The sequence below is a fragment of the Melanerpes formicivorus genome, unplaced genomic scaffold (genome assembly GCF_026170545.1).
Source record: "Melanerpes formicivorus ecotype bairdi unplaced genomic scaffold, bMelFor1.0.p_v2 SCAF_42, whole genome shotgun sequence".
Taxonomy (NCBI): Eukaryota; Metazoa; Chordata; class Aves; order Piciformes; family Picidae; genus Melanerpes; species Melanerpes formicivorus.
In genome coordinates, this window is record NW_027142394.1 from 2819035 (window position 1) to 2833626 (window position 14592).

Consider the following 14592-nt stretch of genomic DNA (forward strand, 5'->3'; position numbering starts at 1 on the left):
CTCTGCCATTCTGTAAATTTATCACTTCCCTTGAAGCAAGATAACCAAAGCTGATACTCCACTGGACCCTTCATCATGGTGTCAGAGGTATCATACAATCTCTACAATACCAATGTCCTGTAGCTTTGTGACTGCCAGACATGAAATTGGGTTAGCTCCTGGCACTGGCTTTCCTTGAGAGGTTCTGAAAATAGGTACAGTGTACTTCTGGCAATTCCTCAGTGAGATGAGAGGAACAACTTGTACTTTTAAGATCCTGAATTCTTCAGGTGTTGTGTGATCATTTTAGAAAGGCACTAAGGAAGCCCCACACGAGTGGCCAGCTTGTGCTGTAGGAACTCACCCCTGCTTGTGCTGCAAGGACAAGTACTGGGGTTATAGCAGCGTAACATTGCAAACCCCCTTCAATTCACATTTAATGGTGGAGTCACCATCCCTGGAGGTGTTCAAAAAGGGACTGGACATGGCACTTGAAGCCATGGTTTAGTAGTCATGAGGTGTTGGGTGATAGATTGGACTTGATGATCTCTGAGGTCTTTTCCAACCTTATTGATTCTATGATTTTAAAATAACAGAATCATTGTGGTCAGAACAGACCTTAAAGATCATTGAGTCCAACCATTCTCTGTCAAGTCTGTTGCTAAACCATGTCCCTGAGTACCACATCTTTGCCTCTTTTAAACACCTCCAGGGATGGGCATGAGGTATAGGCTGGATGTTAGGAAGAAGTTCTTCATAGAAAGAGTGATTGGCCATTGGAATGGGCTGCCCAGGGAGGTGGTGGAGTCACCATCACTGGAGGTGTTTAGCAAGAGACTGGATGGGGTGCTTGGTGCCATGGTTTAGTTGATTAGATGGTGTTGGGTGATAGGTTGGACTCGATCTCAAAGGTCTCTATCAACCTGGTCTATTCCATTCCATTCCATTCCATTCTATTCTATTCTATTCTATTCTATTCTATTCTATTCTATTCTATTCTATTCTATTCTATTCTATTCTATTCTATTCTATTCTATTCTATTCTATTCTATTCTATTCCGTTCCATTCCATTCCATTCTATTCTATTCCGTTCTGTTCCGTTCCATTCCATTCCAATCCATTCCACCATTCCATTCCATTCCATTCCATTCCATTCCATTCCATTCCATTCCATTCCAATCCATTCCATTCCAATCCAATCCATTCCAATCCTTTTCTATTCTGTCACCTCCCTGGGGAGCCCATCCCAATGTTTGGTAACTCCACTCCCCAGCAGGGATGGCTAGAGCTTCAAGAAATGTACAAGAAATCAGCAGGTTTTGTGGAAGTTCCTTTTATTTTGCAAAAGATTTATTACTCACTGTTGTACAAAATACACCTAAACCAGGATGTTAAGATAATGGTAACACAACCAGATACTTAGCAGATTACCTAGCTGAAGAGAACAAATCTTCACCATTTCTGAGGTGATTCCAGGCAGTAACAACAAGTGAATGACACAATTTGAAACAGTCCATTTGTAAGCTTTACACCAATGTTGTTTGGTACTTGGTATCTGTAAACCTTAATGCTTTATACAGTTTTCATTCCCATGATTAGAAGACACAAGGAGAATAATGTTTTTACCACTTCATTTCTACTCCTTTCATTTTTAAAACAGACACAGAAGTAGTTCCAAATTTGTTGTTTAGAAGAGGGGGGGAAAAAATATGGATGTAATCAATTACCTGGGGTAGCTGAAATATAAAACAAAACAAAAAATAAAATGAAAACATTAGGGTAAATTAGAGTAGAAAGCATTACTTTGGTTTCACTAAGTGATTATTTTTAACTCCAGAGGGGAAAGTTGGCAACTAGCCACTGAAAATAGCCAATGCTAATTCAATTAGAGCTCAGCCAAATTTGGGCTCTTCTTTTAGAAGAGGACTACTATTATATTTCATGAGGAAAGAAACCTTATTTCCAGAGGTTTCTTCTCTACATCACCCCCCAAAGTAATTCTTGAAAGAGTGCATTCAGTTATTTATCCTAGGTCCTTCTGAACTCTAGGATTTTTATGTCATTAAAAAAAGCTAAACATCAAACCCCTCCCAAACATTAAAAGGGGAGGGAGACATTAACATTACCTTAAACAGTGTAGAGCAAATGACTAAAGATAGAGACCCAAGACACACAGAAGCAAAGAAACCACCAGGGGACAGATCTTCACCTGGCACAGTCAGCACAGCTCCACTGGCAGCAGCAGAGCTACCCTGTCTTACAGCAGCCACTGATTTGCCTATCCCTGTACAGCAAAACACATTTCTGTGAGTGATAATGAAGAGTCCTGTTCAGAAGAGCTGTCTTAGCATGCATTTTTTAAACCAAGTCCATAGCACCTCGGTTCTCACCTAGTATTTTGCTGCTGGTGACTGCTGCTCCTACCACTGGCAGTGTATCAAGTTCAGGATGCATTCATCACTACTTCCAAATGACAGAATAAAATATAGTTAACTTTGGTCTATGAAGTTATTAACCACAGCTGGTTCTTACCAGAAACACTCTGAAGTCCATTTACAGTGTGAAACAGAAAGTATTAAAGGCACTGCTTTATAACTTGGGGAGATTCATATACTGTTAGGGGTTTTCACTGACCTTAATTTGTGTGGAACGAGCTGCAAGCACTGGAAGTCAGCAGCAGCTGTGCACTGAGGGCAGTGTGACCCTTTGCTGTTATTAATAATCCCTTTTACAGATCATTAGCTATAGTAACTTTAAAAAAAATATCTTCCTAAGGCATATGTATACAGAGCAAATCCTAAAAGCAGAATTACAGCAGCAGAATTAAGGCATTGCACAAGTTTCTCACAGGCAGGAAGTTCTTTTAAGGCACAAGAGAATTCCCAGAGTGTAGAGGACAGATTACTTAACCAGGAGTGCAGATATGTAAAACCTGGGAAGCAGAGGCTGAATTCCAGAAGTACCTTATGGCAGCATTCAGGTCTCACTGCTGTCCTCTGCCAAAGGTACTTCAGGCTTTTGTATATATATATATATATAGTGTATATGTATGCTTAATCTAGTAAAATAAGAAATGGGATTCATGATTTCTGCCAGAGATCTGGGTAAGCGCTCGCCTCTACAACCACCACGTAATACACTCAAAACAGAGAGTTTATCCCAGTGTAAAGCACCTTTAAAGCACCTTATGCTCAGTCCATTTGAGCTGTGTCTTCTGTCAAGTCCTACTTACAGAAAGAAACACTTTGCTGAAGTCCAGAAGAAGTCAAGTGAGCAAGGCAGTGCTAGCCGCACCAGACAAACCTCTGGGCAACGGTCAAGATTTCTGCAATGATCCTATGGTAAAACTCACCAGCAACTGAGGTACAAACTTAAGTAAACATGAGATCTGTCTTGCATTCTTTTGAAGCATGATAGGTACTCCTCTTTCCTGATTCTTTAAACAAGCAAACCAAACCTGGTTTTATTTCTTTAAAAGAAAAATATATACCTGCATACAATGCTGATAGCCTATGTGGTGATGCCATAAATCCCTCAGGATAGCAAGTCTGATGGGTAGGAACCCATTAGGAGAAAAAAAAATATATATCTTTTTGAATAGTATTTTACATATATACAAGATAGATATATATATATTTAATTTTCAATCAGAACAGAAAGGTTTCTAATGTGTTCATCAGTATTTTGAATGTGAGGAAAAAAAAAACGCACTGAAGAAGTGTTTTGTATCTCAGTTGGTTTAAGTTATAAATTAACAAGGCATGTGATAGCCACCAGGACTGGGGTTTGCTTTTGGTTGTTGTTTTATTTCTACAGAATTAGAAGAGAACAAAGAAACAGCCACTTAAGAAGTCTTCCTTCTCCAAAACCAAATACAGTAAAACTTCGAAGCTGAGTAACGAAAAGGACACCACCAAGTTCTTGCATTGGAAGTAAACCACAAAGAGGAGGAAATGTAATCAAAGTAGAGACTAGCATCACTGTATCAACATAGCCTAAAGACAAAATAAACCCATTTTGAATCCCTCATTCTTGATGGAAAGTGTCTAGCAGAAATAGAGAACCTGTTGTAAAGTAAGAGTGAGTGACACTCTCACCGGTGTACATCAATGTCGATAAACCTCTCCCCTCCTCAATTCCATAATACCTAACACCACAAAGGCCACTTATGTACAGTTTCCCTCAGCACAGTGAAAGGCACATTTATCTTTTTATGCATGTTTCTGCTAGTGTCCTAAACTTGGGTTCCAGCTGATCTAAGAAGTCAAGTGCCTCTTCTTCATGCTGATCACTGCAGCAGCCTACAGAGCCAGCCAAGGATCCTTTTCCTTCATAGTTATATGAAAGGAGATAATCTTCAGAGTGCTTCTGTTCTTCATCCTGTCTGCATAGATGCACCTTCTGCATGGGAAGAGAACACACCTTGTTATTCTCTTCAATTGTTTATCCTAAGCATATTGCATAAAAGTAATTTCTTTTGATTTACCTTTCATTGATTAATTTTTAATCAGAGTGTGTCCTCTAACGGATTCCTACATACAAAAAATGCACATGATTGGTCTAGATCATTAAGACTCCAAAATATAAGTAATTAATAAAGAAATCATTTCTACTACTCATCTTTGTAACAACTAAAAAGAGGAAGAACCTGTTTGAATAACCTGTCAGGCAACCAAAACTCCACTGAAGTTAAAAGACTGATTTACACACAGCTAGTCAGGCAAGTGGTGAGAGTTTTTGATCTCCAAGCATGGGGTAACTGCATTTCTAATGCTGCACCATTGCTAAGTACCAGGTTTAAATTAGAACACAGCAAGCAGTTAGAAGGGAAGAAGACAGACATTCTCAGAAAACCCCACAAAAGCTTGAGTGATTGTTCTAAATGAGTAAACATTTTAAGTATCTACCTGTAGTTTCAACCAAGAAAAGAAAGTCAGTTCCACTTCTGTCTAAAAGTACATAAATGGTGACTTTCTGACAAGGCAAAAGGGATGAAGGGGAGCACAGGACAAAACAGACATCAACCCCAGAAAGCCACCTTTCTAGCACAAACATGTATCTTCCTTGAAAAGAGACTGTGCATATCAACATTAACCTACAATCAAACCAGCCCAGTTTCAGAATACTTACTTCACCTAAACGAGGGTGTGTGAAATTGTGCCATTCTGAGTAGGAGTATCTGCAGGTTTCCATCATGGGCTGCCCTCCTCCTTCTTTAACTGATCCCAGAGTCTGATGTCCACCTCCCTTGACCGATTCCAAGGTGTGCCCTCTTCCTTTTGCCATTTCAAACGTTTGCTGATCTCCTGTTTTCACTCCATATCCTCCTTGATCACATGTGTTTTGTAGAGGAATTATATTGTGATCCTGCAAACAGATGTGGTCATGGGGGGAACTTTACTCTTTGTCCTTTTGTGGTTGTTGATTCTTCTATTCAAAGATGAATCATCCATCAAGAAGTGGCTATGCTGAAAAGTGGAAACTATCCAGCTTTGCACTGTGCTATTTTGCTATACAGATCAAGAAGGGCTCTTTAGAAAGAATACTATGGTGGTGGTGGTGGTGGGGAAATCTGTATTTGAATAGATTAAATCCAAAACCTGATTCTTTATCATGAGAGTAATGGAACACTGGAACAATTTGCCTAGGGAGGTAGTTGAGAACCCATCCCTGGTGGTGTTCAAGGTGAGGCTCAGGAAGACTGGGCCACTTGTTCTAGTTGAGGATGTCCCTGCTTACTGCAGATGGGATTGGACTAGATGACCTCTGGAGGTCTCTTCCAACCCAAACCATTCTGTGATTCCATGATCCCAATGAAAGCTGTACTACAAGCCAAGTGCTAATTTCATTAAATTAGCATGTAAAACCAATGTTTGGTTTTCAAAGTCTACAACCTGTAACCCATTAAGACTGGGCCACTTGTTCTAGTTGAGGATGTCCCTGCTTAATGCAGATGGGATGTAGATGATCTCTGGAGGACCTCTGGAGGTCCCTTCCAACCCAAACCATTCTGTGATTCCATGATCCCAATGAAAGCTGTACTACAATCCAAGTGCTAATTTCATTAAATTAGCATGTAAAACCAATGTTTGGTTTTCAAAGTCTACAACCTGTAAGCCATTAAGTGAGATGTACAGTCAAATGCTTAAATTGCATTCTGTTTCTTCACACATTAAGTCTCTGTACTGAGTAAAATACAGAAAGCTACTATGGGAACACAGAACCTGCATGATCAGCTGCTAAAGACTTTACATTATGCTTCATTGGCAGAGGAAATTTGACACTGGTCACCATTAGGATTTCTTGGTTTTCAAGCCAAATAAACCCCATGTTTTTTAAACTAATCACCTTTTGCTAGGGAGAGAAAAGTTGGGGGGGGGGGGCTGGATAGAGAAAAGGGGAAAGAACCTGAAGAGCTAAGCCCTTCTATATGAACACAGTCCTGGGCTGGACTATGTTCATGGTGAACTGCATCTTAAGAAAGCTTAGATGCCAAAAGCAAGAACTTACTTCATAAACATGGACTGTCCAATGAAAATTTTCCCACTGGCTCAAAAACTCAATGGTATTTGGGACCATTTTTCAAGGAATGGGCAGAAACTGCACCTCTAATTTACAATGACTATCTGCTGAATTTACTCTTTCTCCACATAAAAGCAGTAATATTTTGTCATAAGCAGCCATTCAACACAAGCAAAACAGCAAATTTCCATCTAATCTTGCTGTTGAAAATTACTAAAGTGATTAAAATGTTCACCTGAATATTCCAACCAAAAAGCTGAATTCTGGAAGAATTCCTAGCAGCCTGAACATGAGCCAGCAGTATGCCAAGAGAGGGCCAAGAAGGCCAAGGGCATCCTGGCCTGTTTCAGGAACAGTGTGGCCAGCAGGAGCAGGGAGGTCATTCTGTCCCTGTACTCAGCACTGGTTAGGCCACACCTTGAGTCCTGTGTCCAGTTCTGGGCCCCTCAGTTTAGGAAAGATGTTGAGTTGCTGGAATGTGTCCAGAGAAGGGCAACAAAGCTGGGGAGGGGTTTGGAGCACAGCCTTGTGAGGAAAGGTTGAGGGAGCTGGGGAAGAGGAGGCTCAGGGGAGACCTTCTTGCTCTCTCCAACTCCCTGAAGGGAGGTTGTAGCCAAGTGGGGGTTGGTCTCTTCTCCCTGGCAACCAGCACCAGAACGAGAGGACACAATCTTAAACTGTGCCAGGGGAGGTTTAGGCTGGAGGTGAGGAGAAAGTTCTTCACAGAGAGAGTTGTTGGCCATTGGAATGTGCTGCCCAGGGAGGTGGTGGAGTCCCCATCCCTGGAGGTGTTCAAGAGGGGACTGGATGTGGCACTTGAAGCCATGGTTTAGTAGTCATGAGGTGTTGGGTGACAGGTTGGACTTGATGATCTTTGAGGTCTTTTCCAACCTTGTTGATTCTATGATTGATTCTAAGATAGTTTTCAAGATAAATGGTTGTACCAACTCTGCCTAAAGTAAGGATTTTCAAATCCTTGTTAAACAGCAGAGTACATTTAATAAATCCTGCACTGACAGCTTCTTTCCTTTACTAAATCACTCACTTGCAGGTGCTCCTTTTCTCAAACTGAAATGCTATGGATGTCTTAATTAGCTGTTTCTAGATTGAAGTAAAGTAGACAACTTACCATCACTTCTTCTCCTGGAGCTTCTGTATTTGAAATGATTAAATTGTGATTGGCACAATCATCAGTCACATGCCTCTGCATTGCCCCAGCACCACAGCAGCCACAAATGGTGATCAGGATTACTATGGAAAAGAAGAAAGAGAGGAAGATATTATGAGTTTTACCTCATAATGGTATCTATTTCTGTTTGATAATGACTTTTGTTGCATTAGCTTTTTTTTACTGCTTAAACATCAACTATGACTTGAAAAAAATACACTTCTTTTCAAAAATGCTCATACTCAACACTGCACACAAAACATTTTGTTCAGAGTGTAAAAAGTTTTCATTGCACTGTTGAACTATTTCCTTCTTCTGAAATGCATCTTGGTTTCCCTGAGAGCATCCTGTATGAAGGAGGTTAAGGCTGGAGGTTAGGAAGAAGTTCTTCATAGAAAGAGTGATTGGCCATTGGAATGGGCTGCCCAGGGATGTGGTGGAGTCACCATCACTGGAGGTGTTTAGCAAGAGACTGGATGGGGTGCTTGGTGCCATGGTTTAGTTGATTAGATGGTGTTGGGTGATAGGTTGGACTCGATGATCTCAAAGGTCTTTTCCAACCTGGTTAATTCTATTCTATTCTATTCTATTCTATTCTATTCTATTCTATTCTATTCTATTCTATTCTATTCTATTCTATTCCATTCCATTCCATTCCATTCCATTCCATTCCATTCCATTCCACTCCATTCCGCTCTACTCTATTCTATTCCATTCCATTCCATCCCATCCCATCCCATCCCATTCCGTTCCTCATCACCCTCACCGTAGGTTCTCTCAGCTGATTTTATAATTGTTCTGCACTTTGTGTTAAGAAAACTAAGTGTACTTACAGAGTAGTAACAGTGATCCTAAGATCATAGCCAGGATGGCCCATATGCCAAGAGTGACATTTCCACCGGAGAGGTACCGGGTTGTGCCGCTGCAATCGGATGGAGCCGTGCAATCACAGAAGTTCACTCTGACTTGGCTCTCTCCTACCTTCCCCCCGTTATCAGTCACACTTATAGGAATATCATACACTCCATATGGAACATCATCCCTTGGTGCAAGATACACAGAATTATCTGTGAGAAAAAAAAAAACAAAGACCAAATTAGGCCTAGAACCAAACCTCTGTTATCACAAATTCCATCCTGTTTGCGCTCTTCCCTTCTGTTCTAGCTGTACTGATACCAGAGCCCCATTAGCCAGTTTAAAGCGAGCTTAAATGTGTTGACACAAAACTACATCTTGAAAGGATTCATACTTTCACCACTTTTTTTAGATATTAGAATTAAAAAAGCAAACCTTATAGAGCCTTCTGAAAACACATGAACTGAAACTTTCAAGTTGATGTCAAGCTTTAGGTGCTCACGAAACACGTGGCACTTCGGGACAGGGTTTCATGGCCATGGATGTGATGCCAACAGTGCCACTTCCTTAACCTCTGCAAACTCTTTCAAACCCAGGAGCGTTAAGAAATTGCCTGTCTGTGGTGGGCTGAAGCTTCCCATCAGCATTAACTTAGCATGACTAACTTAGCTGGAAGCAAATAAAAGCTGTATTTACAAGCAAAAACTACACTCTACAATGGAATGCAATATACAGGAGTTACAATATTATACAGATATTTACAATTAGCACATAACACAGAAACCCTCCTGGCCTCCCTCTGGTTGCCCCAGAGACCAGGGAAGCTGCTCCACTGCCACCCCCAAACCTCAGTCCCCAGCACTGGGGGTGTTTAGGAAGAGACTGGATGGGGTGCTTGGTGCCATGGTTTAGTTGGCTAGATGGTGTTGGGTGATAAGTTGGACTCGATGATCTCAAAGGCCTCTTCCAACCTGGTTAATTCTATTCTAACTTGCTTCTGCTTGACCTTGGCTGAATTGTTTTGGTACTAACATTCCTCTGCTCTTTTCTCCCTTCTTTTCTACAGGGGGGTAAGGGACTAAGAGAGGGAGAGGCTAGTAGCTTCCCTGGGTTCTTGTGCTGTTTATTAGTTGTAAATATCTGTAAATATTGTCAATACTGTATATTTTGTACATATTCACAGATTGCATTGGGTTGGAAGGGACCTTCAAAGGTCATGTTGTCCAATGCCCCTGCTGTCAGCAGGGACACCACCAACTAAATCAGGCTGCCCAGGGTCACTTTGAGTCTGTTCATTGCATTCCCTTGCAGATTGTAGTTTTGCCTGTAAATACAGCTTTCATTTGCTTCCACCTGAGCTGGTCTGGCAAAGGTAATGTTGGGGTGGGGGGAAATTTCAACCCACCACAACAGCAAACAAAACTGAGGAACTGCTGGAGATCATCAGGGCTACCTTGTTAGTCCTACTGACCACACCAATTCCAAACATACATTCACCCAATTCACCAGCTGTTTAGCTGTTTGGGTAGGTTGGATTGGTTGATGGGTTGGACACGATGATCTTGAAGGTCTCTTCCAACCTGGTTTGGTTTGTTTGTTTGTTTATTCTTGCAGTCAACCCAAGGGTGGCAAAGCCTCCTGTGGCAACATGCAGCTGTATGAGGAGAAGACATGCCTTAACATACCGTTGTGTCGAGTTATCTTCCACATGGAGGCCATGTTGCGGTCGGTGATGCGATAGACGAAGGGAGTGCTGTAAGGAGACTCGTCGCCATCCTGGGCAGTAAGGCAGATGGGTTTCCTGTCTCTGCACATTGTAAAGTCAGTTTCAACGATTCGTGGGTAATTCTTGTTCCCAGGATGGATGTAAACCTGAATTGTTCCAGTTCCTGTCTTGCCATCTGTGAGACAAAAATAGCTACTGTTAGCACTGGCTTCTAACATTCAGGCTTTCCCAGTGAAATACCATCAGCGGTTAACATCCAAGTTTAAAATTGAAGTGGAAAGCAGGTGCTGATGTAGCCAAAAAGGAAGGCAGACTTCTCACAGCTCTCCCTTAGTTGTTTCTCTTTGCTTGGCTGGTGGTAGACTGGATCAACACCTCCAAAGCCCCATATTCGGCACGTACAGAAAATGTCTTTTGAATGTGTCTCTCTGTGCCAGGACAGATACAGAGGAGAAAGAGCTGATAGGGGTAAAGGATGCTAAACCAAACTGAGAGTCAAAAGCAGAAAGTGAAGCTCTCCATCTTTTTTATTTCTGGAAGGAGAAAACCTCTCAAGGCATTTGTTTGTTTATTCTGTTGGTTTTATAGAGCACAAAGCAAAACTGAATCCCAGGCTATCTGTAGTGGCCACGGCCCAAGCCTCAGCTCTATGTGAGAGAGAGGAACCAGACTAGTCCTTTGCAATGTTTTCTTCATGCTAGAAGTATTTGTGATCTGTGATACAACTGGGTAGGTTTAGACTGGACATTAGGAAACATTTTTGCCCAGCAAGAGTGGTCAGGGGTTGCAATGTGCTGCCCAGGGAGGTGGTTGAGTCCCCAGGCCTGGATGTGTTTAAAGGTGGTTTGGATGTGGTGCTTGGGGAGATGGTTTAGGGGTGAACCTTGTAGAGTAGGGTTCTGGGTTGGACTTGGTGATCCTGAGGGTCTTTTCCAACCTGAATGTTTCTGTGATTCTGTGATTCTACACTTTCCCCTCCCTCACTTGCCCTGGGAACATGAACATCCTGGGAAAGAGTGTACTTTCTTCTGTCCTCCTCCCTCTGAGTCACCATGTGGCAGCAGGACTCAGCAGTGACACACATTAGGTCACCAAAGTCTACATGCAAGAAGTGAATGAATAAGTTCTCCTTCCTCATTACATTCTTTCCAACACAGGAATGGCCAATGCTTGCATATGCATTCCAGTGAAATCCAGTCTACTTTGAAAACTTTCTCTAGGCTGCAGATGCATATTTAGATGTCACAGAAGTTCTAAACAATTTAAATTCATACAATTTCCATTTAATGTTAGTATGTGTGCTTTGGACAGAGTTAGAATTATTAGCTGTAAAGCAGCTTTCTAAGGTCTGCTCTTTGCTCCCACATAAGGGCTCAAACTAAATCCTGCTACTGAATAGCAATTTCAGCAACTGTTTTTCAGTAAGCTCTCTCTCTGCTTCCTCTGATAACCTCGTGGCTGCCAGGTGCTATCACTTAAAAAAAATATAGTCACAAAATAAAAGGAATACAAGCCACAGGAAAACCTCTCAATGTATACTTAAGAAAGGCTTTTTTAAATGGGAGTAGGTAACTGCAGAAAACATTGAGAATTTGTCTGCATTTCTGAAATGCCTTCCCTACTGTGTAACATTCCCTAAGACAGAGCTCTCCCAAAGGCAAGCCAATGAACTAGATGGGCCTCTGGCCTGAACCAGTATAGCTGTCCCCACATTAAATTTACACATCAACATCTGTAATAGACCACAAAGAAGACTGACAACACTGAGTACTCACTTCTGTCTACTGCAAGGACTGTGATATTGCATTGACCTCGTCTCATTTCACCTACATCTCGGTCCAAGACTTTAATGGTTCTGACTTCACCTGATCTTTCATCGATGCTGATCCAATTACACTGCCCAGGTGGTATCCGGTAGCTGTCAAGAATCATTTGTTTAGTGAAAGATCTCAGACTTCACACAGCTATATGTACATACAAACACAGAGACACACAGATACATGGACTCAACATACACGTATGTTGAGATAGTAGTGAGGTGGGGGTTGGTCTCTTCTCCCTAGTATTAGGTGCAAGGATGAGAGGAAATGGCCTGAAATTGTGCCAGGGGAGGTTTAGGTTGGATATTAGGAAACACTTCTTTCCTGCAAGAGTGGTCAAGGATTGGAACAGGCTACCCAGCAAAGTGATGGAGTCACCATCCCTGGAAGTGCTCAAGAAACATGTGGACATGGCACTTTGGGACATGGTTTAGTGGCCATGGTGGTGTTAGGTTGATGGTTGGACTCGACGATCTTAGAGGTCTTTTGCCATCAAAACAATTCCATGATTCTATACAGCATCCACAAACATTCTCCCCTTCCTGTGTCCCACCCATGCTCTACTGCAAATAAACTATGTAAGACTGCTCCATACCTTATGCCTTCACTATTTCCAGTTTCTGGATCTTCTGCTACGTATCTCCCAATGCTGGTCCCAATATCCTCGCACTCTTTAACGTCTATGCGAAGCAAACAGGGCTTGAACACTGGGCCCTCATCCACGTCCATGACATGCACTGTGACAGTGCTGGTGCTCTGGGACACTTGTTGGGAATGGGGTGCCAGAGCATAGGGTGCTTCATTGTTAACTGCAATCACCAGGACCCTTTGCTTGGCACTTTCATAATCCAGTCCCTGTAATAAAGAGAAGAGTGTTGTTTTTTTTCCCTGCAAATCAACACAAAACTTCATATTGTTTTCACTGACCAATTATTAAATAGATAAAAGTGCACCACATTTATTTAGAAAAGAAGTCAGACATCCTTCTGGAGCATCCAGTCGGAGATACAACAAAAGAACATGACTTAAAAACCAAATAAATATTGAGTTCTAAGTTAGTCAAAGAAATGAGCATGAGGCCTCACCCCTAATGAGGTTAAGCAGCACCACTGTAAAACTTCAGATGAAAAGTCTGATAGTCAATTACTGACAGAATTGAGAATTAAGAAATAAATGCAGTGGGGGACATTCTCCTCCCATATCTAGCTGGCCATTATTTTAGGCTACACACATTTCCTTTCCAGCACAAGTCAATCACACTTCTTGCTAGCACCTACATTTATTTCCCAGTAAGACTTCACCTGTTACAGATAGTCTAAGCTTGTGGAGTTGATCAGTATCTACCACTTATTCTTCAGACAACTTCTCCAAGGTCATTATATGTCTTTAACAAAGCCAAGTGTCTCCTAAAGTCATAATACACATTAAATGTAACAAATTTCCACTGGGTTCACATGCCAGAGACACAGTTTCATGCTTTAAAAAGAGTTCTAATGATTAGCAGGGACAAAAAGCCTAATAAATAAACCCCTCAAATTTCACCAATATCTCTACCCTTACAATCTACATCTTCACCTTTTAATATTAATATTCTCTGCTCCTTAGAACTTACCTCTTAGCAGTTTAGCTAAGAGGCATGAAGAGGCAAAGGAACAGCTGGAGTACAGGTAGAGTGGTCTTTTTACCTCACGTATGTGAAGTATTTGGTACATCAGGTAACTAACACACTTGTGTGTATGTCAACTCCCTCACACCCTAGAAAAGCAAATCTCAAGTCCCTACCCTGCAAAATAAAACCTTCAGAGTTTTATGCTGAATTAGCAAATTTAATCAACAAGACTGAAGGAGGTGCTCATCCCTCCCCTACTTTGCCACAATCCCATTTCTGTTAAAAGCCCAGCCATGCCTCAAGCTACATCCTGGAGTCTAAACAACTCCACCTGTGGAATCAGGCAAAAGCAGCAAGCTCTTCTGGAATGACAAACCAAAGGGAATTCCTTGAATTCTGCACACACAAAACTGAGCAGTCTGGAAGATGACTTTGTGTAAGTTATGTACCACACATGAGCCTTGTTTGCAGTGCATTATGCAATCTGCTTTAGAAGAGAGTTCAGATCAGAGAGAAAGCATGATTTGCCTCACAGTTACAGATGTGCCTTGAATAAAAATGAGTTCTAGATTGCTAGTTTTAAAAGTAACACCTGAAGACACAAATATTCCTCCAGCAGTTCCATTTTGACTTACCTTCACAACACACAGTATTCCTTCATTTGTGTTCCTGTCTGTTGTAATTTCAAAGGACTGATCATCATTTCCTCTTATAATTTCATACACTGCTCCTGAGCCAGGTGAACCAGGTTCATCAAGATCAACAACAGAGACTCTCAGCACTTCTACGTTCACTCTGTTCTCCTCCACTCGGGTTTCATACTTCGAGTATCAAGAAAAAAATAATCATAAAAATCAATTTAAATCACTGTTCCACACAGCAGGTCTGAAGAACACTGCATTTAAACAGAAT

General features: G+C 41.5%; 1 protein-coding gene across 2 annotated transcripts in view; it reads right to left on the reverse strand.

Annotated features, from left to right (window-relative positions):
• Positions 1 to 1297: 1297 nt before the first annotated feature.
• Positions 1298 to 14592, reverse strand: part of DSC1 (desmocollin 1) — a 28747-nt gene continuing 15452 nt past the window's right edge. The window contains exons 9-17 of one of the 2 annotated variants that reach the window (XM_068158744.1): positions 14316 to 14501; positions 12667 to 12926; positions 12027 to 12169; positions 10211 to 10426; positions 8504 to 8737; positions 7632 to 7753; positions 5111 to 5347; positions 4467 to 4512; positions 4294 to 4381 (exon numbers count right to left, since the gene is read on the reverse strand). In XM_068158744.1, the coding sequence (XP_068014845.1) occupies positions 4477 to 4512; positions 5111 to 5347; positions 7632 to 7753; positions 8504 to 8737; positions 10211 to 10426; positions 12027 to 12169; positions 12667 to 12926; positions 14316 to 14501 (1434 nt within the window). In that variant the 3' untranslated portion in view covers positions 4294 to 4381; positions 4467 to 4476. Of the gene's footprint in view, positions 4382 to 4466; positions 4513 to 5110; positions 5348 to 7631; positions 7754 to 8503; positions 8738 to 10210; positions 10427 to 12026; positions 12170 to 12666; positions 12927 to 14315; positions 14502 to 14592 lie in introns of both variants that reach the window. The other variant, XM_068158743.1, reaches the window with a different exon arrangement.